The sequence below is a fragment of the Spermophilus citellus genome, assembly GCF_964194105.1.
Source record: "Spermophilus citellus genome assembly, chromosome: 9".
NCBI classification, from domain to species: Eukaryota; Metazoa; Chordata; class Mammalia; order Rodentia; family Sciuridae; genus Spermophilus; species Spermophilus citellus.
The window spans coordinates 128,803,984-128,830,891 of NC_138191.1; the positions used below are offsets into that span (position 1 = coordinate 128,803,984).

The 26,908-nt window shown below is 53.6% G+C and overlaps 1 protein-coding gene across 1 annotated transcript in view; it reads right to left on the reverse strand.

Moving 5' to 3' along the window:
* Positions 1 to 5,387: 5,387 nt before the first annotated feature.
* Positions 5,388 to 26,908, reverse strand: part of FHAD1 (forkhead associated phosphopeptide binding domain 1) — a 118,019-nt gene continuing 96,498 nt past the window's right edge. The window contains exons 25-35 of the mRNA XM_081308090.1: positions 26,658 to 26,764; positions 25,373 to 25,532; positions 24,159 to 24,291; positions 20,097 to 20,226; positions 19,399 to 19,526; positions 16,994 to 17,083; positions 16,463 to 16,683; positions 15,796 to 15,961; positions 12,657 to 12,737; positions 10,488 to 10,541; positions 5,388 to 6,358 (exon numbers count right to left, since the gene is read on the reverse strand). Of these exons, the coding sequence (XP_081164216.1) occupies positions 6,245 to 6,358; positions 10,488 to 10,541; positions 12,657 to 12,737; positions 15,796 to 15,961; positions 16,463 to 16,683; positions 16,994 to 17,083; positions 19,399 to 19,526; positions 20,097 to 20,226; positions 24,159 to 24,291; positions 25,373 to 25,532; positions 26,658 to 26,764 (1,384 nt within the window). The 3' untranslated portion in view covers positions 5,388 to 6,244. The remainder of the gene's footprint in view (positions 6,359 to 10,487; positions 10,542 to 12,656; positions 12,738 to 15,795; positions 15,962 to 16,462; positions 16,684 to 16,993; positions 17,084 to 19,398; positions 19,527 to 20,096; positions 20,227 to 24,158; positions 24,292 to 25,372; positions 25,533 to 26,657; positions 26,765 to 26,908) is intronic.

Below are 26,908 nucleotides of genomic sequence, written 5' to 3' on the forward strand. Positions count from 1 at the left end.
TGGACCCCCCGCTACGTGACTGAGAGGCTCTAACTGTTCCAGGGAAGCCCCCTGTGGTCGGGGCTCAGCACTTATTATCCATAATGAAGTGCTTGTATCTGATGCCCCACACCATGCGGCTTCCTGGTCCCACTGCCATCCGTGGCGCCCACATGGTGCCTGGCCTGAAGTCAGTGCGGGGAAATGTTTGTCCTGGAGGGCCTGAGCTGCCTCGGGCCGGGGACAGAGTGGGTGTTCTTTTCAGCGGCCCCTCCAGAGCATCGGGTGGCCCATTTTTAGGTCTCAAGGTCATTGCCAAGAAAGAGAAGCTGTTAAAGTGACACTTTTGTGCACCCACATGACTCAACAAAAAGGTTAACAGAAGCTCTTAAAATACAATCCTCTCAAATGTCTGTTCTCTGTGTCCTCTGAGGAAGTGACAGACAGTGGCATCAGATAGGGGTTGGGGCTGTGTGACCTGCTGGTCCTTGGGTATCACTGTGCCCCAGAGGTCATTTAAGCGCTCTGTTCTCAGCAGACAGGACAGAGGAGGAGTATACGGAAGGTATTGGTAAACACTGGGACCTGAGAGCTGGGGACATTGAAAGGGACACTTTAAGACTAACCACAGTGGGTCCATGCAGAGGAAGGCAGAGTCAGGGGAGAGAACTAGCCTGGTGCCTCGGCAGACATCTGAGCTCAGGTATCAACTAGAGGAAGCAGGTGACGCCCAGAGGGTGCCGAAAGCCAGGGTGCCCAAAGCCAGGGTGCCCGTGGGAAGAGCTGGGTAGTGGAGGCGCATCCCCTTGGCTCGGGCTGGGGGAGCCGGGTCTTCCCGGCCACAGGCTCAGCTCCCCACAGTGTGGATGCAGTTCTAAAGTCGAGACAGCGTGGCGGGTGTTAGGAGCTGGCTGGGCAATCCCGGCCCACAGGTTACTGTGCCTCTCTGGCCTATGTTGTCTCTTCTGTACCATAGAAGTCCTCTCTCCTCCCAGACTACCTGGGAGACTTAGATTAAAAAGCGTATGTGAAGTGCTTAGAGCAGCTCACGGCACACGGGAAAACCGAACCTGCTCTCCATGGTGGGGACAGTGATCATTTGACTTCCTGCAAGCAGCGTGCAGGTATTCATCATCTAGTCAGCTGAACACAGGGTTGGCAAATCTGGCTCACTGCCTATTTTTATAAATAAAGTTTTATTGGAACGTAGCCATGCTTATTCATTTACCCATCATCCTCCATGGCAGAGCTGAGCAGAGGCAACAGAGACCCTACGGTGGTGACAAAGCAAAATGGCCTCTTGTTAGAAAACGGGCTTTTGTTATTTGTCCCTTTATAGAAAAAGTGCCATCCCCACCTTCACTGATGACTAGAAAACCAGCAGGTTCGTAGAATTTGCTGAGAAAGACGATACATTGGAGCAGTTAAGGGGAAGAAGTCTGGACGCTGATCCCTGCGCTGTGACCTTGGGCAAGTTACCTACCTACTCTGGACTTGTCATTCCATAGGCAAAACTGCAGTGATACATGTAGTATTAAGTGGGATCCTGTCAGCACAGGGTCTGATGCTGGCAAAAGCAATATAAAAAGTAGCTACTATTGTTAGTTATTAAGTGTCAACTGCCAGGAGGCACAGAGAAACTCCCAGAAGAGGGTCATCGCTGCCTACAGCTCTCTTTAGAGAACACCCAGCAGTGAGCCTGTTCAAAGCCAAAATATATGTGAATGTCAAAACTGAGCTCTAGCTTGCGACACACCCAGTACCGATTCCAACTCCCTTTCCGTTGAAGCAGTAGATCAGAACAGGAAAGGGGGAGCCAAGGTCAAGGCCACAGCATCTAGCACAGTAGCATCAGTGCCTGGCACATAGTAGGCACCCAGTATTCACTGCCTGAAAGAACGGAGGCTGGATATTTAACTGTAGAGGTGATTTGCCTGTCAAAGAGCCCCTTTGATCTCTGCTGAGACCACAGTTAGTCGGAAGACAAAATGTCTGCTGCCAGTATTTTAGGGTCTGAGGGAGGAAAGCGGTATGCTAGAGATGAGAGGAAACGAAAACGAGCAAGCCGCCAAGGCTTCCCTTGCAGGACGGAGGCAGTGCAATAGATTCCTGGGGAACAGATGGGCAGAGAAAAATATTTAAAGGCAGAAACAGGCTCACAAGGTCATGAGTCGGCCCAGAATAACTGGGGACACTGAGCAGACAGATGCAGGCGGTGCATCTTGATGGAAACGAGGCCAAGTTGATAAGCGAGATAGTCTCCCCTCACCGGGCGCCCCACCTCCTGCCCGGGAGGCCTCTGCATGAAAAAGAGGGGCTTCAGCAGGTATGGGGCTTCCTCTGATCCTTCCCATAGTGCTCTGATTCCCCAAGTCCCTAAAACATTGGAAACCACTGCATTTCCCGGGAGCACGTTTGGGAACGCAGATCCAGGAGCTATTTTTTCCCCCAGACATTTCATGACTCTAGTTTCTGCAACAACAGGCACTGGTGATGCTGCCAAGCTGCCGGAGAAGGGCACCTTATCGTCACAGTCAAGACTCCAAGAACCCGAACCGGTTGCCGTTGGCAAGGGTAGAAGGAAGTCCTTTGTGGTAGCTTCTTGGAGGAGCAGAGGAAGATCCGGGATTTCGAGGGATCCTCTTTGAGGTACCTTGTTGTACCTTGGTCTGCGCCCTCTCCCCATAGAGAGGTTGCCAGGGGCTATTCAGAACCACCAGTGGGGACTGTGTAGCAGTGTCACAGTGAAGGCTGCAAATAGCAGACACTCCACGAGTGGACACCCAGAGGAGCATGTGTGGGGAGGAAAAGCAGGTCCCTGAGTGCCCAAGCCAGATTCTTTTTTGCTTAGGCTTCCTCATTTCTTTGCAATAACAAACTAATTCCCTTTCTGCCTATGGGCCACAGGAAGTTTCTGTTGTTTGCAATTCAGAAATCTTGTGTGATACAAAGGGTCTTAGTGGAACCCAAGGGCAGGCATTGGAACTGCCTTCACAAGGAAGGGAACTAGGAACCGGCAAGTCATTGGAAATCAAGGTAGCTTTCTCCTCCTGTGTCGGCTGGGAACATATTCAGCTTCCAATAACAGAAACTGGATGTGGGCAGATTGTAAAGCTCCATATCCCCACTCAAATCAACCCTGGCTTTGACTGACGAGGTATAAACAAACACAAGGCAGGTAGAGACTTGAAGGCTGCTTGTGCATCTGGGCTGGATCTCACTGCCATGTCTGGGGACCTGTGACCACTGCCGCACGAGTGAGCCCCGTCTGGCCTGCTGCTGGTGACCAGTTTGCTGAGCTAAGACAAGCTGTTGCAGCTGGAGGCCCCTCTCACGGGGTTTCTCAACCTCACTACTACTGACATTCGAGAGGAAGGGATTCTTTGTGGTGGGGTGTTGTTCTGTGCCTTTTTTTTTAATCCCATAGATAATAGTAGCACCCTCCTGCCCCAGAGGTGATAATCAAAAATTATACCCAGGGCTGGGGATGTGGCTCAAGCGGTAGCGCGCTCGCCTGGCATGCCTGCGGCCCGGGTTCGATCCTCAGCACCACATACCAACAAAGATGTTGTGTCCGCCGAGAACTAGAAAATAAATATTAAAAATTCTCTCTCTCTCTCTCTCTCTCTCTCTCTCCTCTCACTCTCTCTTAAAAAAAAAAATTATACCCAGACATTGTCAAACGTCTCCTGGGGCAGGGGTTGTCTACCTCGCCCCTCCTTGAGATTACTGACCTAACCCATTTGTCCGCCAGTGACCAGGCATGAGAACAAGGCCACCCTGAACCATCCAGCTCCAGCCAAGCCATCCTAGATGGCAGAAGTGCCCAGCTTGATCCATGGACTCATGAGAAATAATATTTGTCAATAAGTTTGGGGTGTTTTGTTGCCCGCACAAACGTTCCCAGGTGACCCGGTGGCTTCAACTGGAGGGGCCTATCTGTCCTACAGTACAAATACAGAGGTGAGCAGTTCTGCACTCTTGGATGCCGCCAGGCACCCCTTGCTCTTGTCTTTCCGGTCTACTCTCCTTGGTGGGGGAGCTCTGGCGGCTGCGGCGGCGGCGGCTGCTGCTTCTTCTTCTTCTTCTTCTTCTTTTTTTTTTTTGGTACCAGGGATTGAACTAGACCACTGAGCCACGTCCCCAGCCCTATTTTGTATTTTATTTAGAGGGAGGGTCTCACTGAGTTGCTTAGCACCTCACCATTGCTGAGGCTGGCTTTGAACTCACCATCCTCCTTTCTCAGCCTCCCGAGCCGCAGGCGTGTGCCACCAAGCCTTGCTGGCTTCTTGCTTTTTATCTGATGATCCCCAAGACAGTTTGCTCTTGCACCAAACCTGAGCCCCAGGACCAAAAGGGGGCCGGGGGCAAAGGGGCAAAGCTTTCTCCAAGGGAAGCCCTCCTGGGGCTTTCCTTTATGTCCTGGGTCCTGGGCAGAGGTCACACTGCGGCCTTGCTAGCTGCAAGGGAGGCGGGGAAATCCAGGGCGCAGCATTCAGCCTCTGAGGCAGGAAACGCTCTTGGCGCCCCCTGGTGCCTGCAGCACCCGCTCGCTCTGGGGCTCCGGGTTCCTGGTCTCTCTACTCTTTGCAGCTCCGACCTTCTGTTTCTGAACACCTTGCTACAGGAAAGGCCCTCGCCAGCCCTGGAGCGGCACCTTCTCTCTCTGCCCCAGCTCCATCACTGTCCTGAATGGCACCCTAAGGGCAGAGATGCTGATTGGCCCGGCTGGAATTAGGAGGGAAATCGGATTGGCCTGGCTTGGGTTGGGTAACTACCACCCAGCCAATCAGCGACGGCCAAGGGAGCCGCTCGGGGTAGGGAGGGGCGGGGCCGAGGAGACGCCGCCTCCTTGGAGGAGTCAGGAGAATAAATTGCCCCTCGGAGGTGAAGTTGATAGGCTAAACCTTAACACGTTCCTTTGAAAGAAAGTATGGGGATTCATAAAGCCATTGTAGGTGAAATATACCTGTTCAACAAACAATGGATTTTTCACACAATTTGGATCTCAAACTTGCACCAGCTGCTTAGCCAAGCGATCTGTTCTGGTGCTAGAGAAAAACTTTCTTTGGACTTTGGAGATGAGGTGCGGTTTTCATACTACCAGATTCACCCTCTGTAAGATGCGCCTTCTGGGGGAGATCACATAAAGAGTTCATGGATTTCCCCTGAGGGTGTGTGTGTGTGTGTGTGTGTGTGTGTGTTGCTGGGAATTGAACCCAGGGCCTTGGGCATGAGAGGCAAGCACCCTACCAATTGAGCTGTATCCCCTGCCCTCCCCTGAGTTTTAATTGGTATTAATAAGACACTGGTTTTAAAACATAAAAAATATTTTTTTAAATTGCTTTTACATAAAAAATATTTTTATTGTAGATCTATAGAATCAATCCTACTCATGACTTCTGGTTCTTCCCCTTCCCCCAACACAAGGAAAGCAGTGAGAGGACAGGTGGACAGAGAGAAAGCAGGCCATGGGAGGAAGCAGAGACGGAGCCTGGGCAAGGAGGGTCCCTCCCAACACCAGGCAAGGGCGGTGCGGCCTCCTGGGCAGTGTGTGTTCTCTGGGAACTTGGTCTGTCCTTGTGGTCTGGGACTGGAACCACTGGGCCATCTTGGTGTGGCAGAATGGACAGGATGAGATGGAATTAGAAACTCGGGCTCAAGACCAGTTCCTGAATTTAAAGCTGTGGGATTCTAGGCAGGTCTGTGAACCCCCCTGGGTCAGCTTCTCAGCTACGAAACAGGGAACACAATATTCTTGACCTCCTTGGGCCCAGGAAGGATTTAAAAAGAGTTTTGAAAATTGCAGAGAGTGCCATAGGAATGGTAGTTGTTATTATGGAAGCAATTAAACTGATTGGCATTCTAAATTTATTACAATAAAGTCAGCTCAATTCCCTACGGCCTGGCCCAAGAGCCCTGAGCTTCCCCTTCTGCCTGACTCCAATGACAGTCTTGGATTTTCTCCACTATGGGTCTCCCAGAGCTCCTTTGGGGTGTGATGTCATGACCCAAATGTGAAACTGGGAAATTGTGCATACCAGACTGAGGAGTCTAGGTTACAAACATACTTTCACATACCTGAGTTTGTACATATTCATAGTTATTAAAAAAAAAAAGAACCCCTGTTCCCCCACACTCTCAAATACATACTGTGCAAAATACCAGTCTAGAAAGTCCTACATAAAACGTCTTAATATTTTGACATGGAGGAGTCAAACCAACTCACGGAGAATCACATGAGTCTGGGTGAGACGACATTGCTCTAGTTCCTTCCACCAGGCTTAGAAAACAACAGGCTCTGGCTGGGTTTGCTGGATGTCTCTTTTTTCATCTCTCTTTCTTGGTCCATCTTTGAGGTGGCTTTTTTGGCTCCAACCTTCAACAAGCAAGAGGCACAAACTCTATAATTGCTGTGAGATCCCAACATGTTCCACCCAAATGGTTTCATTTGATTTGGTAACCAAAAGAAAATGTCGCACACACGTGCGCGTGCACACACACACACACACACACACACACAGAGCAAGGAGGAGATAAAATGGCTCATCATTATTACACTATCCATTGACAAGCTGCATTACTGTTTGGGGTGCGCCCTTCCAGCAACAGCTGTGGCTGGCCCCTTTTACATCCTTGTTTCGTGGTCTGGAAACCAGGAACTGTGTATGGTGAACACATTCGCAGTGATGCAGTCTCTCTCTATGGGCTCCTACTGAATGAAAGGTGTCTTCCATCTGAAGGTTTGGAAGGAGAGCGTGCAGACTGCTCAGGGGATCACCCTGTCTGGGAAGGAGCATCCGGACAGTCACGATCTGACTCTGCTCCCAGGTCTTAGTTGCTTGATCCCTTGTCACAGATGGGCTTTTTGGAAGATCCCTCCCAGGACTTGGGGTTGTGGGCTCTGACATGCTATTCACCCCCTTCCTGTCACATGGCTGGGGACAAAGCCATCAGAGGCCTGGAGGGGCACAGAGGACCAGAGGTGTGTGTGTGTGTGTGTGTGTGTGTGTGTGTGTGCGCGCGCACGTGCATGCGCTAAATTCTTTTCACTTTAGGACAGGTTTAAAAGTCCCCTTCTGAGACCCGGGCCAGTGGCTGAGGGCCTGGAATGCCATTTGAGAACCTGCCTTCATCATGTTGGGCGCGGTGGCGCATGCCTGTAATCCCAGCGGCTCGGGAGGCTGGGGCAGGAGGATCACAGGTTCAAAGCCAGCCTCAGCAACAGTGAGGAACTAAGCAACTCAGTGAGACCCTGTCTCTAAATAGAAAATAGGGCTGGGAATGTGGATCACTGGTCGAGTGCCCCTGAATTCAATCCCTGGTACAGCACTCCCCACGCCAAAAAAAGGCTGAGAACTCTCCAGTAGCCCTCCAAATAAATATTGGTTTGAATGACCTTGGGGGGGGGAATGTCACAAACCTCTCCCCTCCGCACAGCCTGCCCTTCGATTTTCAATAAAATTGCTTGTCTGCGAATGGTTTTCGAATGCCCAATCCCTGATGGGGGGTGCAAGGTTGGCTGTGGGACCCAGAAAGTTTGTTAAAAATAGTCCCATGGGCTGGGATTGTGGCTCAGCGGTAGAGCTCCTCAGCACCACATAAAAAAAAAATAAAGGCATTGTGTTAAAAAATAGTCTCAGGTCCTGTCAGTCTCCACCCCCAGATCTGCCAACCGCCTGAGGCAGAAGGACCAAGGAAGAGTCTCTCTGCAGTGTGACAGGGAGGGGCAGCAGAAGGCAGACTGGGTGACCTGACCCACCCTGGAAGAGGTGGTGGCTGGGGCCTGTGAACCTGTGGCCGGGGGTGGAGGGCAGGGGTGGGGGTGGGGCCCCTGGCAGAGCCCAGCCTGGAGAGAGGCCAGAGCACCACCATCCCCCGCTGAGGTTTTGGGAACCATAAGATTCCCCCTGAGGACCAGAAGACAGGCTTTAAACAGTGACACCCAGGGTGGAAACCCACTCAGGATGCACGGGGTGGCTGTTCTGGAAAACCACAGGCCTGGGCTCTAGCGAGCTCCCTGCCTATCCTGCAGCCTCCTGGTCGTGGCCCTTGGACTCTGAAATAGTCCTCATCCTTGCCCTCAGGGCACCTTGCCCACAAGTCACTATCTAAGTGGTGCTTGTTTTGACCTTTAAAAAAAAACCGTTCCAGGCTGGAAGCCAGAGGGGCGTGGATTTTTATGTTTTCATTCTTCTAGAGCCATGTTTCTCAGCCTTTGCCATTATCTGTCCCTCCCCTGTGGATGGTTTTTGCTAATCCCTCCCACTCTATGAAATTTTAATATCACAGATAGCACTATGCGTGTGCGCATGTCCCCATCGCGCCCCCCCCCCCCCCACACACACACGTTGAGTAATCCTCACCCCAGAGTTTGGGACCGATGTGTTTCAGGTTTTAGATTTTCCCTAGTTTTAGAATAGTTGCATACCCAATGAGATATCTTGGGGATGAGACCCAAGTGTGAATACCAGATTCATTTATGGTTCATATACACCTTACAGGCATAGAAGATAATCGATGCAACATTTTAAATATTTTGTGCAGGAAACAGTTTCATAGTGTGGAATTTCCCACTTGCGGCATTACATCAGCACTCAAAATGCTTTGGATTTTGGAACATTTTGAGTTTGGGACTTTCAGATCAGGGACACTCAACCTGTGTGTGTGTATTTGTGCTTTATGTGTAAAGAATAAATGTTGGCGGAGTGTCGTGGCACATGCCTGTAATCCCAGAAACTCAGGAGGTTGAAGCGGGAGGATCGAAGTTCAAGACCAGCCTTAGCGACTTAGTGAGGCTCTGTCTCAAATAATAAAAAGGGCTGGGTGCTGGGACTATCGCTCAGCAGTAGAGCACTTGCCTAGCATGCGTGAGGCTCTAGGTCTGATCCTCTGCACCACATAAACAAAGGCATTCTGTCCATCTACAATTACAAAAAAATTTTTAAAAATTAAATAAACAGGGCTGGGATGTGGATCAGTGGTAAAGCACCCCTGGATTTAATTCCTGGTAGGAAAAAAAATGTTGACTCCCTTGGGGGGACACTGCCCCCCCGTTGAGTGCATGATTGTCTTGGACACATGGTCGGCAGCTGCCACATCACGGGCTCTCAGTAGGTGTCTGTCGAATGGATGTCGGCAGGACAGCACCTCTCTTTGTTCCCTCTCCTCTCCCCTGTGCCCAGCACCCTGCCTAGCCTTAACTGGGTACTCAATAAATTTCTGGGTTTTTCTAGAAGACTAGAAACTCGATTTTCCTCTTTGGCATACAACCCGCACACAATTATAAAAGATTGTTAGCTGTAGGGAAAACAATTTAATGAATGGCATTGTGAAAGACAAACAAGAAGCCACGGGGCCTGGACAGAAAGTTCCAGAAGCTCGCTAGAGAGGGAGACTGTGATGAGTGGGCCAGTTGAAGGGGTGGGTCTCACAGGGACTGTCTTTTCTGAGGTGGTCATGTGGACTCCATCACCTCAGGACTCCAGGCCACCCACGCTTTGCAAGGAACCTGAAGACACTTTCTGCACCATGGCGATCTAGACACGAGGCCTGGCGTCCCTGGCAGGAGGGCTGGAGGATGGGACGCTCATCCGCACCTAGTGCGAGCGCCAGCTGCTCCCGGCTCCTAACCCTGAGGCGGCCTTCACAGCTCAGAGGCAGGACGGTCCTGCGGCTTCAGGGCCGACCCCACAGCTCAAGGAAGCCTTCTGCCTTATCTCAAGGTGTCCGCCTGCCCGGGGTTTGTCCTGTGTGTGGATGAGCGAGTTTCCAGCCTCCCTCTGTCCCACTTTGCAGGGTAGCACAGTTCTCAGAACTAGGGGGACCCTTGGGACACTCTCTGTCCTGACATCTGCTCTGAGCAGCAGCTACCTTCCTGTCTTAGGACAAGGGGATCGAGAACAGGCTTCTGCTCTTGCATGGAGGGTTTTACCGTCTCAGCATAACTGTGGTCTTTTGTCAAACTCGAACACATTTCCTCTCTCGAGTTCAACGGAAAGGTGCTGATCTCTCCGCGAGCTCGCCTCTGCCGTGCAAGGCGGGCATCTGGCTGGGGCAGCATCTGGCTGGGGCAGCATCAAGGCCGAATCGTGAAAGGTGACGGTTCAGATTTCACAGCCTTGATCCTCAGCTCTCAAGAAAAGGGGATTCTGGAGGGCACCTCCTTGAAAATCAAGACACACACCGCCCAGATGGGGTCAGCGATCGCCTGGACGGAGCACCTGAAGCAGGGCCAGAATCACTGACCTGTGTCAGACCTGCGGCGGGCGCCATCGGGGGCTCTGGAGGATCAGGCTCTGCAGCAGGCACCTCATCTTAAGTGGGACAGTAACAATGCCCGTCCACAGGGTGTCGTGGAGTTTAAGTGAGATGAGCCATGGCCTGTGCCTGGCTCCATGCCTGGCACATAGTAGGTGCCTGGTTCACAGCACATGGGCTGTTGCTGTCACCTGTTGCTGTCACCCTGCTGCTGACCTACTGTTTCCTCTCTTCTCTTTCCGGCTCACCTGGAAACCTGAACTCTGCCTCGTGTCCTTCACCATCTCTATAAACGCTCGTCTCTTCAACATGGAGAGAACAGGGCCACCTTACACTTAGGTTCACCTCTCTGCTTTTTGTTGCCTCAAAGAAAATGGATTCTTCTCAACTTTTAGAGTCCGTTTGGGATGCTGGGGCTTCCCTGGCCAGGGGGTGACGACGCCGCCGCCGCCTCCCGGGAGGGGTGTGGCTGGGGACAATGGTCCACCACCCCACGAGCCTCCTGGGGATCTCTGTTCAGATTCCACCTAGGAGGGGTCTGGTCAGCCAGGGTCCCCACAGAACCCTGCACTCTCCTCAGGGACCAATCTGCTGCAGCTGGTGGCGGAGCCTCCCCGGAGCAGGGCTGGACGTCCCCAGAGGGGGTCTCTCCTAAACATCCCCGTGGTGTAGGTGCGAGGAACTGTCAGGGATCACAGCCTTTTGGAAGCCATCACCCCAACTCTGGGGCTTGCTATTTCCTTGGGGTTTGATTTGCAGTTGCTGACCCTGGGGTCCTCAAGACCCTGCACCTCAGGGGCAATGCCCAGAGGAAAGAGACTCCTGAGGAGCTGAGGACACGACAGTGAGCCAGCTGGGCCTCCCTTTCAGGTGGTGGTGGATGAACAGATGGAGGCACCTGGGGAGGAAGTTCCAAGAGCCCCGAGCTCACCCGGGGGTCACCAACCGGATGCTTCCAGGGGCCAGCGGTCAAAAGAAGGGGGTCAAGTGGGGGAGGCAGCAAACCCAGGAGCAGCCTGTGTCCTTTCTAAGAGGCCTGGGAGATGGTGACTTGGGAGGTTGGTCACCACCATCTTCCAAGTTCCTCAGAGAGGCCAGAGATCCAGAGTATTCTGTGGAAGGGCCCTATTTTGAGATGTGACTAAAAACAAAACTACAGACCAAACAAAACCAAACAAACCAAAAACCCACCCAAACTAGAAAACACCCCATGAGCCAAGAGAAGTGCGTCTGTGGCTGCCAAGTGCGACAGCTACCACGAGCCCCTCTCCTTGGCAACCAGTCGGGGCCCAGGAAGCACTTGTTGACAGGTCCCAGGTGAGACCCAGGGTGCGCCACTCACTCACATTTCAGAATAATAGTTTTCTAAAGTAGAATAAGTGTGTTCAGCACAATGTTTAGACGACCCAGTCTCAGTATGTCCTAAACTCTTGGCTGCTTCTCTGAAATTCAAATGCGGCTGGGCATCCTGGTTTACTTTTCCTCCCAGTCTGGCAACCCTACTGGGCTCTCCCCAGGCCTTGGAGAAAGGCCCTTTATTGGCAGGTAAAACCGGTGAAGGGAGCTGCTCGGGGAGCAAAGGTTGGGGTGCCCAGGACCAAGGCTTCAGGGAACTGGAGTCTGAGCACTGCTCAGTCCTGGATTGAGTCCAAACAGTGGGCTGCTGAGCTCTGAAGAGCAGAGCCTGGCCACCCGCAGACCTGCTTTTACAGAACTTGACTGGACTCGTGGGATGTGGGGACATTGGTCTGTCTCAAGGAACTTCCTCAGACATGGCTCGGCTGACACTGTGTTGCTTCTGCACTGTGGCCATTTTTAGGAACATGGTGCATTATGCCACAGTGTCCCCTCTGGGGGAGTGCCCAGTGTGGTCTCTGTTCTAATGCTTGTGTGCATCCCACAGACACTGTGAACTGGAGGCCTAAGTGGTTTTCCCTCTCCCATTGGCTGCCAGGAAGCTCAGAGGCACATGAGGCTCCCCTTGGCAGGTGTGGAAGTCATTAACAGTCGGGACTCCGTTCCCATCCTGGATCCTTTTATGCCCACTTTTCCTGATTTATTTCATTCCTAGGACAGGATTCTTGGGGCTCTCATCCCTCTTTTCCTTTGTCATGAGCTTGTTGGCAAGTCCCCAATTCATTTAGTGCCAAGGATGGTGCCTCTGCAGCCAAAGCACTTTCGAGTTCCCTCTCCCCTCGCCTCAACGCACTGGGGCAGACACTTGCTGGTCTTTTCAGTCATTTGTTCAAATATTGGGCAGGGGCTGGGGCTGGACAGGGATTGGAGTGGAGGTGTGTGATGTCCCTGGGGCGTCCTTGGGGTAGCACGGCTGGCATTTATGCTTCATAGGCTCTTACCCTCTGCAAAGACTGAATCTAGTTTGTGTCTGGCTGCCTGAGCAGAACACCCCTCCATACCTGCCGCTGATTCTCTTTGAAGGAACAGTTGCAAGGTGCTGAGTCTTTTGCATTTCTGTTTTCAGGATCCTCTAAATGTTCCTGAGTGAAAACATCATGTGAACAAGAGTGTTTAGTATGTCCTTGCCTGTACCAGTCGGGGACACACCTCTGGCATTTCGGGGAGACGCTGGGATTCACTGGAAGGGGTGGGCAGAAAGGGGGATGGGTGAGGCCCTTTTTCTTTAGCCTCCCTTTAGCCACACACTGCACCACCCTACCCACGTTTTACCTTCTCATCTTTGAAGGGGGACCGGGGGGCGGGAGCCTTGCTGAGTCCCCCAGTCCATTCCAGCCTATACAACATCTGGAATGACCCCGGGATACCTAGGGTCACTCCTTGGTCAAAGACACACGGGAATACCTGGCCCAGGAGAACCTTGGAAAGTAGCAAGTTCAACAAAATGTGAAGCTGCTGATGGCGGCCAGGGAACGTGTATCGAGTGGTCCTTATTTGCTTAGGGTTTTATAAATGTGCTCTCATTGAATCCTACCTTATGAGCTAGATACTGATCTTTATTGTAAAGACTAGGGATTTGAGCTAATTACATTGGGAGGAGGCTGGGGCTCCAGCCCAGCTGAGACCACCTGGCCAGCTTTGATTGGCTGGAGCCTGGGAGGGGAGCTGGGCGGCTTCTCTGGCTGCAGTGGCCTTTCTCACACTAAAACCCTAAGGAAGGGCTGAGAAAGGGCTGCCGCTTCCCAAAGGGCAACTTCTGTGCATGTCAATGTTTTCTATTGAAAATTCCAGGCTTAACCCATTCACAAGAAAGTCTCGGCTCTTTCTTGGCCATGGCCCTGGTTGTATTCACCGAACAGAAAAGAGAGCCTTACAAAGGAGCTGCCAACTTCAGGGGACCAGGGGGAAGTCTCAGGGCCGTGTGGACTCATCAGCTGGCGGGCAGTTCTCTAAGAAACACAGGAATCGCTCCGCCCCACCCCGAATTGCCATTCTCACCCCCAAGGAGTTGGGTAAGGAGTCTGCTGCCTGCCAGAGGCCACTTCCCCCACCGTCCTGGGAAGTAGGTTCTGTTGTCACAGTATTGTTGACAAAACTGGGACACAGGGGTGAAGTGGACGAGACTTGTGCTCCTGCGCAGCCAGGCATGATCTCCGCTGGCCTCAGCTTCTCCTCTCTGAGGGGCGGCTCGAGGCCTCTCTAGGTTGGGCTGTCACTGTGACCCTGTCACCTGGAGAGAGCTTGAGGGACATCCCAGAGTTGGGAGGCCCAAGACCAGGATGTTCTCTGGGAATGTCTGGTGCGGAAGTTTCCCCACATATTATAGCAAGTCTCATTTGCACCGTCAAAGGGAAGTAGACATGTGATTCTGGAAAGTTCTGCTTGGTGAAAAGACGCTTAACATTCAAACTGCATTGGTGTGTGTGTGTGTGTGTGTGTGTGTGAGAGAGAGAGAGAGACGGGGGGAGGGACTGTTTTGAGGCTCCAGGAGAGCAATCCAGTCCATCTTCATGGACAGGTGCTGAGATGTTATCCTGGAGACTTTGAAAGAGCTAAGGCTTCTTGTGAAAATATTAAGTGTAGCACTTAGGAAGAAAAAAGTTCTGTTTTCCTCTAATGTGCATTTTAAAAATGCAAGTATGCTTCTAGGTAGGATCTGATGGCAAGACAGATATAAACAGCTTCCCTTCAGAATCCAGCAAAACTGTAGAATTTGTTACTCACCCCCCCACCCCAACCCACCCCAACTGCTAATAACGAATACCTGGCTGGGGTGAGCACCTGCGGCTGAGTGCCGGGATGCCCGGATGAACACCTGGAGCGCTGGGGCTGCAGGGTTCGGGGGGAGCACATTGACCAGGGCTGGAGGGAGGGTCCGGGGGACCCTGCTTGTGCTCCTGTGCAGACAGGCATGATCTCCGCTGGCCTCAGTTTCTCCTCTCTGAGGGGTGGCTTGAGGCCTCTCTAGATTGATGTGAGTGCCCTGGGAGGGACACAGCAGCCTTTCCTGTCCCATCGCTCTGCACTGTGGATTCCGTGCAGGGAGATCCCCAGCTTTCGCTCTTCTGGGGTGACACAGGTTTCACTTGGCCAGTTCAGACCTTCCGCCGTGGGAGGCTGGCCGGTGCCAGGCTGGCAGGGCTGATTGTGTGGAAGAGGCCTTGTGAATAATGCATGCGCGCTGATTATGCAAATCCCCTGTCCCTGCACTCCGCCCACGCACCACAATGGGCTTGGTGGGGCCCTTTGCTGTCCTGTTCTGTGGCTGCTGTCTCTGCCTGGGGGCCGGGCTGCCAACCCTGGGGGGCACCCCGGGAAGGAGCGGGCTCCCCCGAGGGCACATCGAACCATGTGTCAGACTGTGGCACTGCCCAGCTTTGCTGGCAGGCTCGGTGCAAAAGGACACTGTTTTCCGCCTGAGGAAGCCCCGTGACGCGAGTGTGGAAGCCTGTGATGTTTAATTCAGAGCAGGGGATGCTGGAGACAGAGGGTCTGGGCTCCCTCAGAGCTTTCCTTCCCAGGCCGGTTTGCAGAGTGGGAGGGGGCTTCTGGGAGCCACATCTGCACCAGATGCTGGGATAGGAAGGGGGGGCCTTCTAGGAGAGCCAGCCTCTTCAGAGCTCAAGCAGGTGACACACAGTGTGCACATGCACGCGCACGCGCACGCACACACACACACACACACGCATGCGCGCTTACACACGGTTCTAAAGTGAAAAAGCACAGGGCACAGGAACCAGGGCCAGAGACATCTGCAGCCAGGTCCTGGCTACTGTGTGAACTTGGGCGAGTCTCAACTCTCTGCACTCAGCTGCCCCATGTGTAAAACAGAAACCCTCGGACCAGCCAGGCAGGACTGTTGGGCTCAGGAGTGAACTGGATGGTGAATGCACACCACAGGCAGAGCCCTGGCCTGGCCTGGCCGCAGAGCAAGGCTCCACTGAGAAGAGCTGGCCCAGTGCCCAGGGAGTGGCCGAGCTCTGCTCTAAACCAAGGTCTGTCTATAGCTCTTCTGCCACCTTCCTTTCCACCAGTAAATGTGTTGTGCATGCCCTGGACCCTCCTGGAGCCACCGTCTGCCATTTCTAAGGGGGCTGAGGGTCAGCCTCGGGGGCTCCACCCCAAGCAGAGGTGCCTCACCTTCTGCTGCCGGATGGCCCTGTTGAACCTCTTCTCCTGGCTCAGCTGGTGCTCCGTGCGCTCCAGGGCCTCCTTCAGCAGGGCCTTCTCCTCCGTCTCTTTGTAGATGTCGTCCTCCAGCTTGGCTACCTGTGACTGGTACATCTGGACGGACACTTTGCTCTGCCTGGGCACATGGAGAGACAGACAGGGTCCCTTGTTCCCCTCATCGTCCCCACTCATTGTCCATGTCCTCAGATCAGTGGCCCCTCCCAGTGCTCGCCCATGGGGCTGACTTAGGAGCTTCCTCCCAAGCCTGAGACAGCACAGGGACTTGGGGAGCAGAGGCAGCACACACAGCTCCTGGGCTGGACGCATGCAGCCGGGGATGGTCCAGGCTGTGCTCCCCACTCCCAACGTCCCTGGGACACGCAACTCTTGGGGACGGATGGAACGATCAGAGCCAGACCAGTGAGTCAGGAGGCTGACAGCAGGTGCCCTCTGCCCTCAGAGCGCACGGAACACAGGAGGCGAGTACTCCAACTGCAGCCTCTTGATGGACAGACTCACCCCGCTGGGCCTGGCTGTTGTCCCCCCAGCATTTCAGCCACTCTCCTCTCGGGCCTCTGTCCTGTGCCAGCCCCAGGGGTCTGCTGCCTGTGCTCAGCTGGAGGGGGCCAGGCGGTACCTGAGCTGCTCCACGTCCTGCTCGTAACCTTTCAGCAGCTCCTCTTTCCTCTGCAGCCGGGTCTTGAGCTGGGTGATCTTGTCAAACACCAGGTCCAGGTCCCTTTGTCGCAGCTGGTTGACCTTCTCCCTCTCTTTGGCGGACAGGTGCTTCATGGACACGTGACCCGACATGTCTTTGATGTTCATCAGGCTTCCCAGAGTCCTGCTCATGTCCAGGTACTGCAAGGAAAGCCAAGGGGCCTCAGGGGCGGTGCCCTGGCCCCCAGCTGCTCCCAGAAGGCAAGTGTCCAGTCTGCTTGGCCACCCTCTGCCACTGCAGACGGGAAGCGGCTTCGTTGGCCCCACAGCCCCTCACGCTAGGCCTTTTTGGGACCCCCCTGGCTTTGCTGGCTCTCGAGGCGTTGGACTGGGCGGTTTCTGAACCACGTTGGGGTGACAGACAGGCCTCGTGGAGTTTTAGAATGACCACGGTTAACAGTGACCCCAGGGCCCAGGTTTTGGGAGGGGCCCTCGAGCTGTGGGTACACACCAGTCTTTCACTGAGATCCAAAGCCTCGGTGACATCCGTCTTATCTGACTTCTCCAGAGTGGAGCTGGTGTCTGAGTTGGAAAGGCTGTCCTGGAAGGAGAGAGAGAGAGGACCTCCACCCTCCATCCTGGGAGTCTCCAACCGGAAGCTGCGCTCAGGGATGACAGAAGCCTAACTCAGGAGGCGACTCTCATTTCGGTTCCTGGCCACTCAGTCTGAACTCCTGGCCACTGCTTTCTAAAGAGGACCGTGCTCCGACCCTCAGAGAAGAGTGTGCAATGTGTTATACACGGCTCCTCTGCTCTGATGGCCTCTGTCTTCCCTCTAGAACAAGGGCTCGCAGTGGGCCTGACTCTGTCCCTTCCCCTGGGACATTCAGCAATGTCTGGACACCCTTTTTGCTGTCATGTCTGAGGATGGGGAGTGCTACTGGCATCTAGCGGGAAGAAGGCAGCGATGTCACTACACATCCTGCCAGATGCCGGCCAGCCCCTCACAGACTGGGCAGAAATGCTCTGCCCCAAATATCAGTGGTGCTGAGGTCCAGGGTCCCCATCTGGACAACAAGCGCTACAGGGACCATGTCTCTGTCTGCTCACTAAACTCCTTGTGCCTAGGGTGGCCCCTGACACTGAATGGCCTGGTATGGGCACAATTGTTGAATGAATGGATGAAGGTTACATAGAACATGTCCCCTCTCCTTTTATGAGAGCAATCGTTTCATGCAGCAGAAGCAAGGCCTTCGGAAAGCATGGGCAAGGGCTGTCCTGGTGGAGTGTGTGGCTGGTGGCCCAGGCTCCCTGCAGGCTCTTTCCTGGGATGACACACTCACTGAGACCCCCGTAACTGCAGGCTGCTGAAAGCCCCTCCCCCAAAGCAATGGGGAAGCCATCATGCCACATGGGGAGTCTGGAGAGCCACCAACGGCCACCCTCAAGGTCCTCAGAACCAGATGGGCCTGCAGTGGTTGCTACGAACATCCCGGACATTTCACCCACAGCATCTGCTGCACTGCCCTGTCACCCTCTGAGATGAACAATGGAAACCCCCACTATAAAGTAGAAAGGCCAAATGTGACAGTGACAGGAGGGACATATTTACCTACGTCAAGTGGACATAGTTACTGGGGTGAGAAAAAAGAGGGTCTTGGCAGAGCTATGGAACCTTTGTCCATTCATTCAACAGTTTGAGCAGATTGGCTGCAGAGAGAACCTAAAAGGCACCGTGGTGTCCCCAGCCCTCTGGAGTCCTCGACCTCCAGGCTCCTCCTCCTTCCTTCTCTGCAGACTAGGGGCCATGGGGGCACCTGCCCAGGGTGCAGTCCTGGCTCCTCGGTCTTTACCTCTGGGATCTTGCATGAGCTACTTGGCCTTCAGAAGCCTTAATTTTTCATATCTCCAAAATGGGAACAATAACAACAGCGGTGCCCAGGCTTCCGGGAGGGGTGGACGGGGTAACGCCTGTGGGTGGAGCCCTGGGCATCGTCAGCTGTGCGTCCTCCGTGTTTTCATTTTAGTCACTGCCCGCCTTGAAGGACTGGGGTTCTCAAGGAGAGTGGGGAGGTTTCCGCTGTGTGGTGTCAGGAGTGGGCCTGGGGGTCACCTCCAAGGGCAAGGTCACTCTGGGAAGTCGGGTCAGGCTTTGAGGTCTAGTTGACCTCCACACCCAAACTCGGAGAAGGAGGGTTTGATTTTATCAAGAAAACCAATTCATTTCCAAAGACATTCATCCTGAACTCTAGGAAATGTCCACAAAAATCTTTGGACGGAACGTCAGCCCAGACAGGATGGCCTCATTATTTCTTCCAGAAGCCTGTGTGGGGTTCAGACCCAACTGTGCAGCATGCGGCCACTCAGAAGGTCTTGTGGTTGACGGTGACCTTGCTGCCCGTTGTCATGTGCCCATGGTGCCCAGTCAAACACCTGCGTGGGGTACAAGGGCACCTTCAAACCACCTCTGAAAATCCTGGCAGCCAAGCCTGTACCCCTTTCAGAGGGCAGGTTTCCTGGAACACTACTATTTAACTAACACTGAACAGTGACGACAGCTGTCATTTGTTAAATGGGCACTGTGAGCTGGGCACGGGACAGAAGGAACTCCTTGGATTCTCATCATCATTCGACAGCTCTCAGAGAGGTCCAGAGCCTTGCCCAAGGCCACCCAGCTTTCAGGCTGGGATTTGGACATGGTTCCCTCTGACCCCTGAACTTGGGTCTCATCACTGTTCCCTGCTGCTACCTCTTACATTTATAGTTTACAGGGAAAGGAGACCTGAGGCAAACTCGGGTCATAATGTTACGAAGTGGCCCACTGAGCGGGACCTGGTGGCCGAGGGCCCGTGTCTGCCCTCACGCCCACCCTCTTCGCGTGCCCCTTCACTGCGGAGACAACGTTTCTTTGGTTACCGCGTGGATCTCTATTCTCGAGGGAGTTGGCAGGTCGGATTTTGTGTCCACTATTATTTTCTGGACGTTTTTCTCCATTCTGAGCGTCTTTAGTTCCAGGAACGATTCGTTCAGGTGGTCCTTACAATCTATAAGAGAAAGAATGCAGGCTCAGGACGGGGCTCCTCCAGCAAATCCCCACTGCTGCGGTCTGCGGGACACTTACCACGGGGCTGCGAGTCCTCACGACCTCCCTGGCAGATGGGGACACTCAGGCCTAGAGAGATTACGTGGCCGGACCCAGCCGCGCAGCAGCACGAGGTGGCGGCAGCCACACAGTGTCAGGGCTGAGGCCTCGAGGGCGAGCTTCCAGACACAGGGACCAGGATGGGCTTGACCCGGGGCTTCAGGCCTGAGCCAGCGCCTGGTGCCCCGCGGGACCGTCAGCTCCCAGTCTGGAGACGGCCCCTTCCCCTGTGAATGGGGTCTGCTAAGAGATTCCCCGACGCTGACCCTCAGGTAGTGAAGTCCATGACAAAGTCTCCTCCCGGCCACAGCGAAATAAGGAGAAGGAGGACACGGGTGAGTTTTCATGATGTCCTATTTATTTCATATGAAGCCCTGCCCTTGATTCTGAGGTCACGGCCGGCCCATCTTTCTTTGTGTTATAAGGTCCTTCCAATTGGGAGGTGGTGGGGACTAGAGAGGAGAGGACTTACTGGAAGAGCAGGCCTTCTCGAGTTCTTTGATTCGCGCTCGGAGTTCTGACAGGGCCTTTTTCTGTCGCTGAATGACTTCCTCGTGTTGGGACCCTCTGCACTTGGCCCCCAGGTCACTGAAAGACTGCTCCTGGGGGACAGACAGTGCAGACAGAGGCTTGGTTAGGGATCGGAGGACCTGACAGCACAGACACGTGGGCGCTGCCCGTGCAGCAGGAGCCTGTGGCTTAGTACTTTGGGGAAATACCAACGGAGATCAGCAGAGAAGGAATGTGAATTTTTCATTGCAAATACCCATCACATCTAGGAGGATTTCCGACTTTCCTACCTACTTAGCGACGCTATAAATAAAAGATCCCCTCTATTCTCCTTCCCCATGTTTTATTTCTTCTCTTCCATGCTCTCTGCCAGGGTTTCTGTTCATTATCATTCTGATCTTGTTTCTGTACCATTGTACCAAGGTCTGCTTCTGCAGGGGCGTTTTTTTTTTTTTAACCTTTTTTGTTTTTTGCAGTGCTGGGGATGGAACCCAGGGCCTCTCGTGTGCTAAGCCCTTGCTCTACCACTGAACGGCACCCCAGCCCCAGAGTGGTATTTTTAGTTGAGAACACAACATGCTCTCTCTTAAATTGGACATAAGGATGGTCAGGGGCATCTGACAGACTGACTCTTGGTGGGTCCCTCTGGAACAGCACCTCCAACAGGACTTCCTGTGGTGACAGAAATGTTCTACACCCTCATCCTCCAATATGGCAGCCACTGGCCACAGATGGACCCTGTCAGACAGCTCGGGGCTGTGGCTGGCTTTACTTAGGGATCAGACAAAGAAGGGTCTTCTTTGTCCTGTAAGGGTCATGCCTCCTTTTAAGACTCAGAAAGATGCAGGGTTCTTTCCTCCAGAAAAATGTCCCCTACACACAAACATCTGCATGCAACTTCCAGAGGTCAAGGACCCCCCCCCCAAAGCTGTCATAGAGTCCACTCAGCGCTCCCCTAAGGGGGCAATTCACTCATCATTCGTTCCTCCCTTCATTCCATGCTTTTTTTTTTTTTTGAGCATTTCTGAGTGCCAAGACTTGTTCTAGTCTTTCAAGATTCAGCAGTGACACAACTGGCAGCCTGCCACCAGGGATTTAGCATCCTAATGTGGGGAGACAGACCACGAGGAAGATAAGGAAGGGAAATATGTGGTGGGCAGTGATAAATGTTAACCAGATAATTAAGGGGGGACATGGGATGGATGTTGGGGACAGTTTTCAGCTGTAGATGACTTGTATGGAAGGCCTCATCCAAATTGGTAAGAAATCGACAATCTGGTTGCTTTATAACTATTTTTAAAATAGCAATCTTAGTTTATTTCATACTACAAATAAAGATATAGGAGATACCATATATAGTATGAAGTGAACCAAAATTATTTAAAAATGATAGGCAGATATTTCTATCTATTATCTGCCTCGATTTCTTTATTCAGATATGTGTCTATCAACCCCTCATTACCTGTCTGTCTTCCTACCTTTCCACCTACCTACCCCCCTACTGCCCTGACCTCATGCCAGCCCCTCTGTAGGCACTGAGTGAGACTGAGAAGCGGACAGACAGACTGTCTCTGGGGCAGACGGATGACAGACATGTAAGTACTCTAATTCCAGCAAGTGAGAAGTGCTACTGTGAGATCCAGCAGGGCTGGGGGAGAGGGTCTATGTGACATTCCAGGCCCCACGCTGGCTGCTCTGCCCTTCGGGGTTCAAGGTCTGAGCCTCCTTCAAGTTGCTCAGTGGCACCATCTGAGGTCTTTTGGGAATGTCCCCAACCCCGTCCCTGCCACTTACTCCTTCACCGTCTCGTTAGGCCCCAACAAGATGCATCCTGCAGAGGCCTCCCTGACCACTGGATCCAAAAGAGCCCCCCCCCCCCCACCTCGATGCTCTCTGCCCCAGTCCTGCCGTGCGGTTCCTCAGGGTGCATGGTCCTGCCGGACATTCTACTCAGTGTTGTTTCTTTCCGTCTCTCCCTTCCTGGCACGTAGGCTCTGTGAGAGCCAAGTCTGTCCCCTGTGGAGACTGTGGCCCTTGGGGCTGAGCAGCCTGAGTGCACCGAGGCCAGAGCAGGAGCAGGAAGGCCCTTGCCCAGCGTCTCTGCCTGGCACTGAGGGCAGGGCCACTCCACCAGGGCCACCTGGCTGTCCTTGGGCCAGCTCTGGCTTGTTTATGGGCCGCCCAATGGGTCCACTTCCTGGGCCTGACTCAGGCCTCACTCCTCTCTGGGACAGTGGGTTTCCTGGGAGTCAATGACCTCCAGTGATCTGTCCCTTCCTGCACTGAGGAGGGCAGGAGTGCTGAGCTGGGGGCCAAGGGACAGCGGTGGCAATACAGCGGTGGCAATAGACTGCTACCACCTCTGCTGGCCTGAGGTGGGTCAGAGCACCACGTGACGCTCCCTCATGGCTCTTCTGGGAACTTCTATATTGAGAGCGGAAAGAGGTTCTTTCTCATACAACCCTGGAGCCCTCTGACCTGCTCTGGCTTCGGAAACAGGAAGTAGCAGGGAGAGGAAAACCATTCCAAGAAGAACAAATACTTTCCCCCTTTTATCTTGCAGAGTCCCTCCCCCACCCTCCTAGGCTCATCCTGCCTCATGCTGGAGACCCAAAATCCCAGACATCGCCTCCAGCCCTGCAGTCCAGCAAACACAGGCAGAGTCCAGGGAGCCTGGTGTGGACCGGGACCCTGTGTGCATTTCCCTGTCTCTGGCTCAGGGCCTGGCATACAGCAGGTGCTCAACAGTTGTTGAGTGAATGAATGGCTGGGTGGGCTGCCTGGTCGTGTCTCCCGCCCACCTTTGCCCTAAGCAACAGGAGCCACATCTGTCGCAGAGCTCTGAGCAGCAACTGGAGCCAGTGCAGTGGGGGCATCTGGAGCCCTATTGTCTGAGCGGCCGTGGCCCGGGCTCTCGATGCCTGTCAGGGGACAGCATCTTTGCTGACACATTTGGCCCCATTTCCAAGGGAGAGTCCACAGCCTGCTCTCTGGTTTTATAAAGCCTCGGGGAAAGGACGAGTGGACTCCAGGAAGCCAGGGCTTCCAGGAACCTTGGCACCTGACTACCATGGAAACGTCCCCGCACCAGCCTCAGGGTCAGAGTGAGGGCCAGCTTCAGGGATCACCGGATGCAGGCTGATGTCACTCAAAGACTCACTCCCCACTGGATGTGCAGCTGAGACTTGTGGACTGGCAAAGATTCCTGGGTGGTTGTGCACAGAGGTGTTATCAAGAGACAGCCAGGGGCGTTAATTGTGTGGCTCTTTGGGAAGACCGTTTGGTTCTATGAAGCACAATTGAGGAAGTCCTTTGGATCCAGCAGTTGCACATCTAGGAATGTGCTCTACACACACACGAGTACACTAACTACAGCATCATGTGAAAGAAGCAACCTAAATATCCATCAGCTGGGGATTGGTTGGAAAAAGGGGCAAAATGGAATTCTATGAGGCCACTTAAAAGAATGAGGCGGAACCTTATATATTTTCTTGAAAATATGCCCATTAAACAGTGTTAAGTGAAAATAAAAAAGTTGCAGAATATATATGGTTTGATACCATTGGCAAAAAAAAATCATCTACTAAATAAGTTTATGTATGCAAGGGTTTGTGCGTGTATTCACACATGTGTATAAGTAAAATCTATTTCTCAACCACTCCGGGAGGTAGGGACTGTCATTACTCCCAGACAAAGCAACTGGAGCCCAGTGACCTCCCCAAGGTCAGTTTCTAAGTGGGGGATTGGGGATTGGAGCCCCAGCTGACTGGATCCAGGCTTGACCTTCAACCACTACAGGTTCATGACTTATGAGGATGTGGTGGCCCCGTGGGGAAGAGCTGATGGCTTCCAGCCTCAGTGACTGCAACTGCAGGGCAGATTCTGGGTTTTCACTTCATACATTTCACACAGGCAGGCCATACTTTTGACACTTAGAATGAAAATATTTTCAAAGGGAAGGAAGCCACCACTGGGCTCTTGGGAGCAAGTCCCGCCGGGGGCCCGGGATCCCTGGAGGACTTACCTCTTGGCTGCTCAGGAAAACACTGGGGTGCATTGGCTCAATCTGCACAGAGATGTCACACTTCTGGGTGGTGTTCTTGGCTTTCTCCTCCTTCTCCATGCTCAGCTGGAATTTGTGTTTGTCTTGGGCAGCCCTAGGGAGAGGGGAGATGTTGCCAGGGCAGCAGGCCAACCGAGGCCCAGGTTCAAGGGCTTTTGTGTACCTTAGAGGACCTGGAAGTGGCCTGTTTCTCCAGGTAACTGGATTCTCCGAGACCTTGAGTCTCCTGGCCCCAAATTTCTAGAGAATTTAGTTTCAGGAGACTCTAAGGATGGTGACCGGGCAGTGGGTACCTGCTCTTACCTCTTGCTCTGGACACCTGCGTGACATTGACAGGGCTGTCATGTTCCCGGCACTGTCTGACTGCCACATCTAACATTTTGTATCAACCCTTCTGCTCTCATAATAACGCCTCGAGGTCAAGATTCTCCTTGCTCCATTTTACAGACTAGTAAAGAGACGCCCAGCGATTTTCCTGCGGTCACCAAGCTTAAAAGTGGAGGAGTCTGGCTGTGAAACCGGCAACCTCGGTGGGATCCTGTTCTTACAGCCACTGTGACTGCCTTGGCCCCAAGCCATGAGGCACATTCTGAAGCTATGGGAGATACGTGGGACATCAATTTCACTCCAAATTTTTTGGGGAAAATGTTACTTCTGTTAAAATATGGATAAGCTACAGACAAAATTGCAGAATCATGTTATTCTAAATTAATCCATGGGACAATGACAATCTTTTGTATTTATTTAAGTTGGCATTTCCGGCTTACTTGTTTGTTCAATAAATATTAAGGTCCCTTACGTGCCAGGTAGGTGTGAGTGCCGGGAACTCAAGGGCAGGCCAAGCCTCTGCAGAGACTCAGGGCAGGGCAGGTGAACGCAAACAGGCCTTACTGTGTGTGCGGCAGGCCAGGCTGAGTGCAGGGGCTGAGGGGCCCATGCAGAGCTGCAGCTCCTGGCTGGGTCTGGTGAGGAGAAGTGCAGGCAGGCTTCCTGGAGGAAGTGGTATTTAAGCTGAGGCCAGTCATCTGGGACACAGGGCAGGGATGCTTGCTCAAGAAGCACAGAAAACTAAGCAGAGCTCTGTTTAACTGGTGGGCTGCTCGTCCACCCAACTCCACCTCCCTGTGCAGGGCTCCAGACCCCCACCCGGCCTCGCCTCGCGGGCCCGCCCCCACCTGAGTGCCTCCCGGAGGGCCTTGAGCTCCCGGTCCTTCTTCTCCACCAGCGTGCTCATCTGCGCCAGCTTTGTCTTGAGCATGCACAGCTCCCTGCTCTGCTGCTGGACCAGGGTCATGTGCCGCTCCAGCTCCCTCTTCTGTTTCTCGCTGAGGTCCCCTGGAGAGATGGGAAAGCGGGTCAGGAGCCTTCTGCCTTGCCCTTGCCAGGCCCACCAAAACTAGTAGGCAGTCCTGTCCCCCGGCATCTTCACCTGCACCTTGGCCAATGACAGCCTGGCCTTCTGGGGTGCTGCCTGGGAGTCCCGCAGGCTCCTGCCTCACCCCAGCACTGCACCAGCAGGTCCAGCCCGGCCCACAGGGCATTTTGGGGTTCCCTGGCCAACAGTCAGCTGCCTGCTTCTGCCCCGTGTTGCCCAAGGGTGTTCTTTAGCGCCTGGTGCCTTCTCTGCTCTGTGTCCCCCCAATGACTGGATCTCTCCTGACTGACTGTGGAAAAACCACTCTGAAAAACTCAGCCATGAATGTTGTAGGGAAGTGACCAGGATGGACACGGGGGGTGGGGGGCAAATACCACCGAAGGCTTGGAGGTGTCCGGCTTCAGGTGGGAAAGAGCATTTTCCTCTCCCTCCACTTCCCTGAACCTGGTTATTCCCATCTCCCAACTCCTGCTGTCTGTGCGGCTTGCTCAGTGGTGACCAGGGCTGGGAAAGAGGAGGGACTATGCAGAGCAGGAGGAAGGAGGGGACATGGAGGGGCGGAGGAGAGAGGAGCTGGGGGTGGATGGCCAGCCGGGCATGTCTGAGGAGCACGCAGCCTAGTGCTCTCCTGCTGTCACCCTGGGTGGCCACTCTTGTCCACATCAACCCTAGAGGCAGGTTTGTGGCCTCCTGTTTGCATTTGAGGAAGAGGAGGCCTAGAGAGGTCCCTTGACTCAGGAGTTCCAGGGATTCTGCAGGGTGGCCTGCCCGAGGGGCGCCATAGGATTCCCTCCAAGGCAGATGAATCCTCAGCCATTAAAGAAAATTCTCCCAAAGAAGAAAGTTGCATCTCAGTGCAGAGGTCTGAGGTCCTCTGCAGAATGTGGCCCAGGGCCTCTTGGGGTGGGGGGCTGGGAACCAGGGCCATGTCCACCATGTGGCCTGCCTGCCCCGGGGCTGCAGGTGCTTCAGGTGCACAGGAAAGCAGGGCCACTGGGAGTTTCAGGCCGAGGTTGTCACTCTGGGGCCTCACTCCTTCTTTCTCAAGTGTGTGAGGATGTGGGAGACACAGGGACTCGACAAACCTCTCAGGTCTGACATTCGGCCATGGGCTTCGTTAAGGTCTTTCCTCAACCTCATGATGACCTCCTGCTGGGACAGGATTTCCTTCTGAGCAGCCAGTAAGTCATCTCTGAAATCCACAGAAACAGGCCAAGTCAGACCCACGTCACCCTGTGGTGTCTCCTGAGGGCTGAGCACAGAGTGATGCTCAGCTATGGTCTCTGGGACCCCCATCCAACCAGGGGACAAGGACAGTCTGTAAAAATTTTCAGAA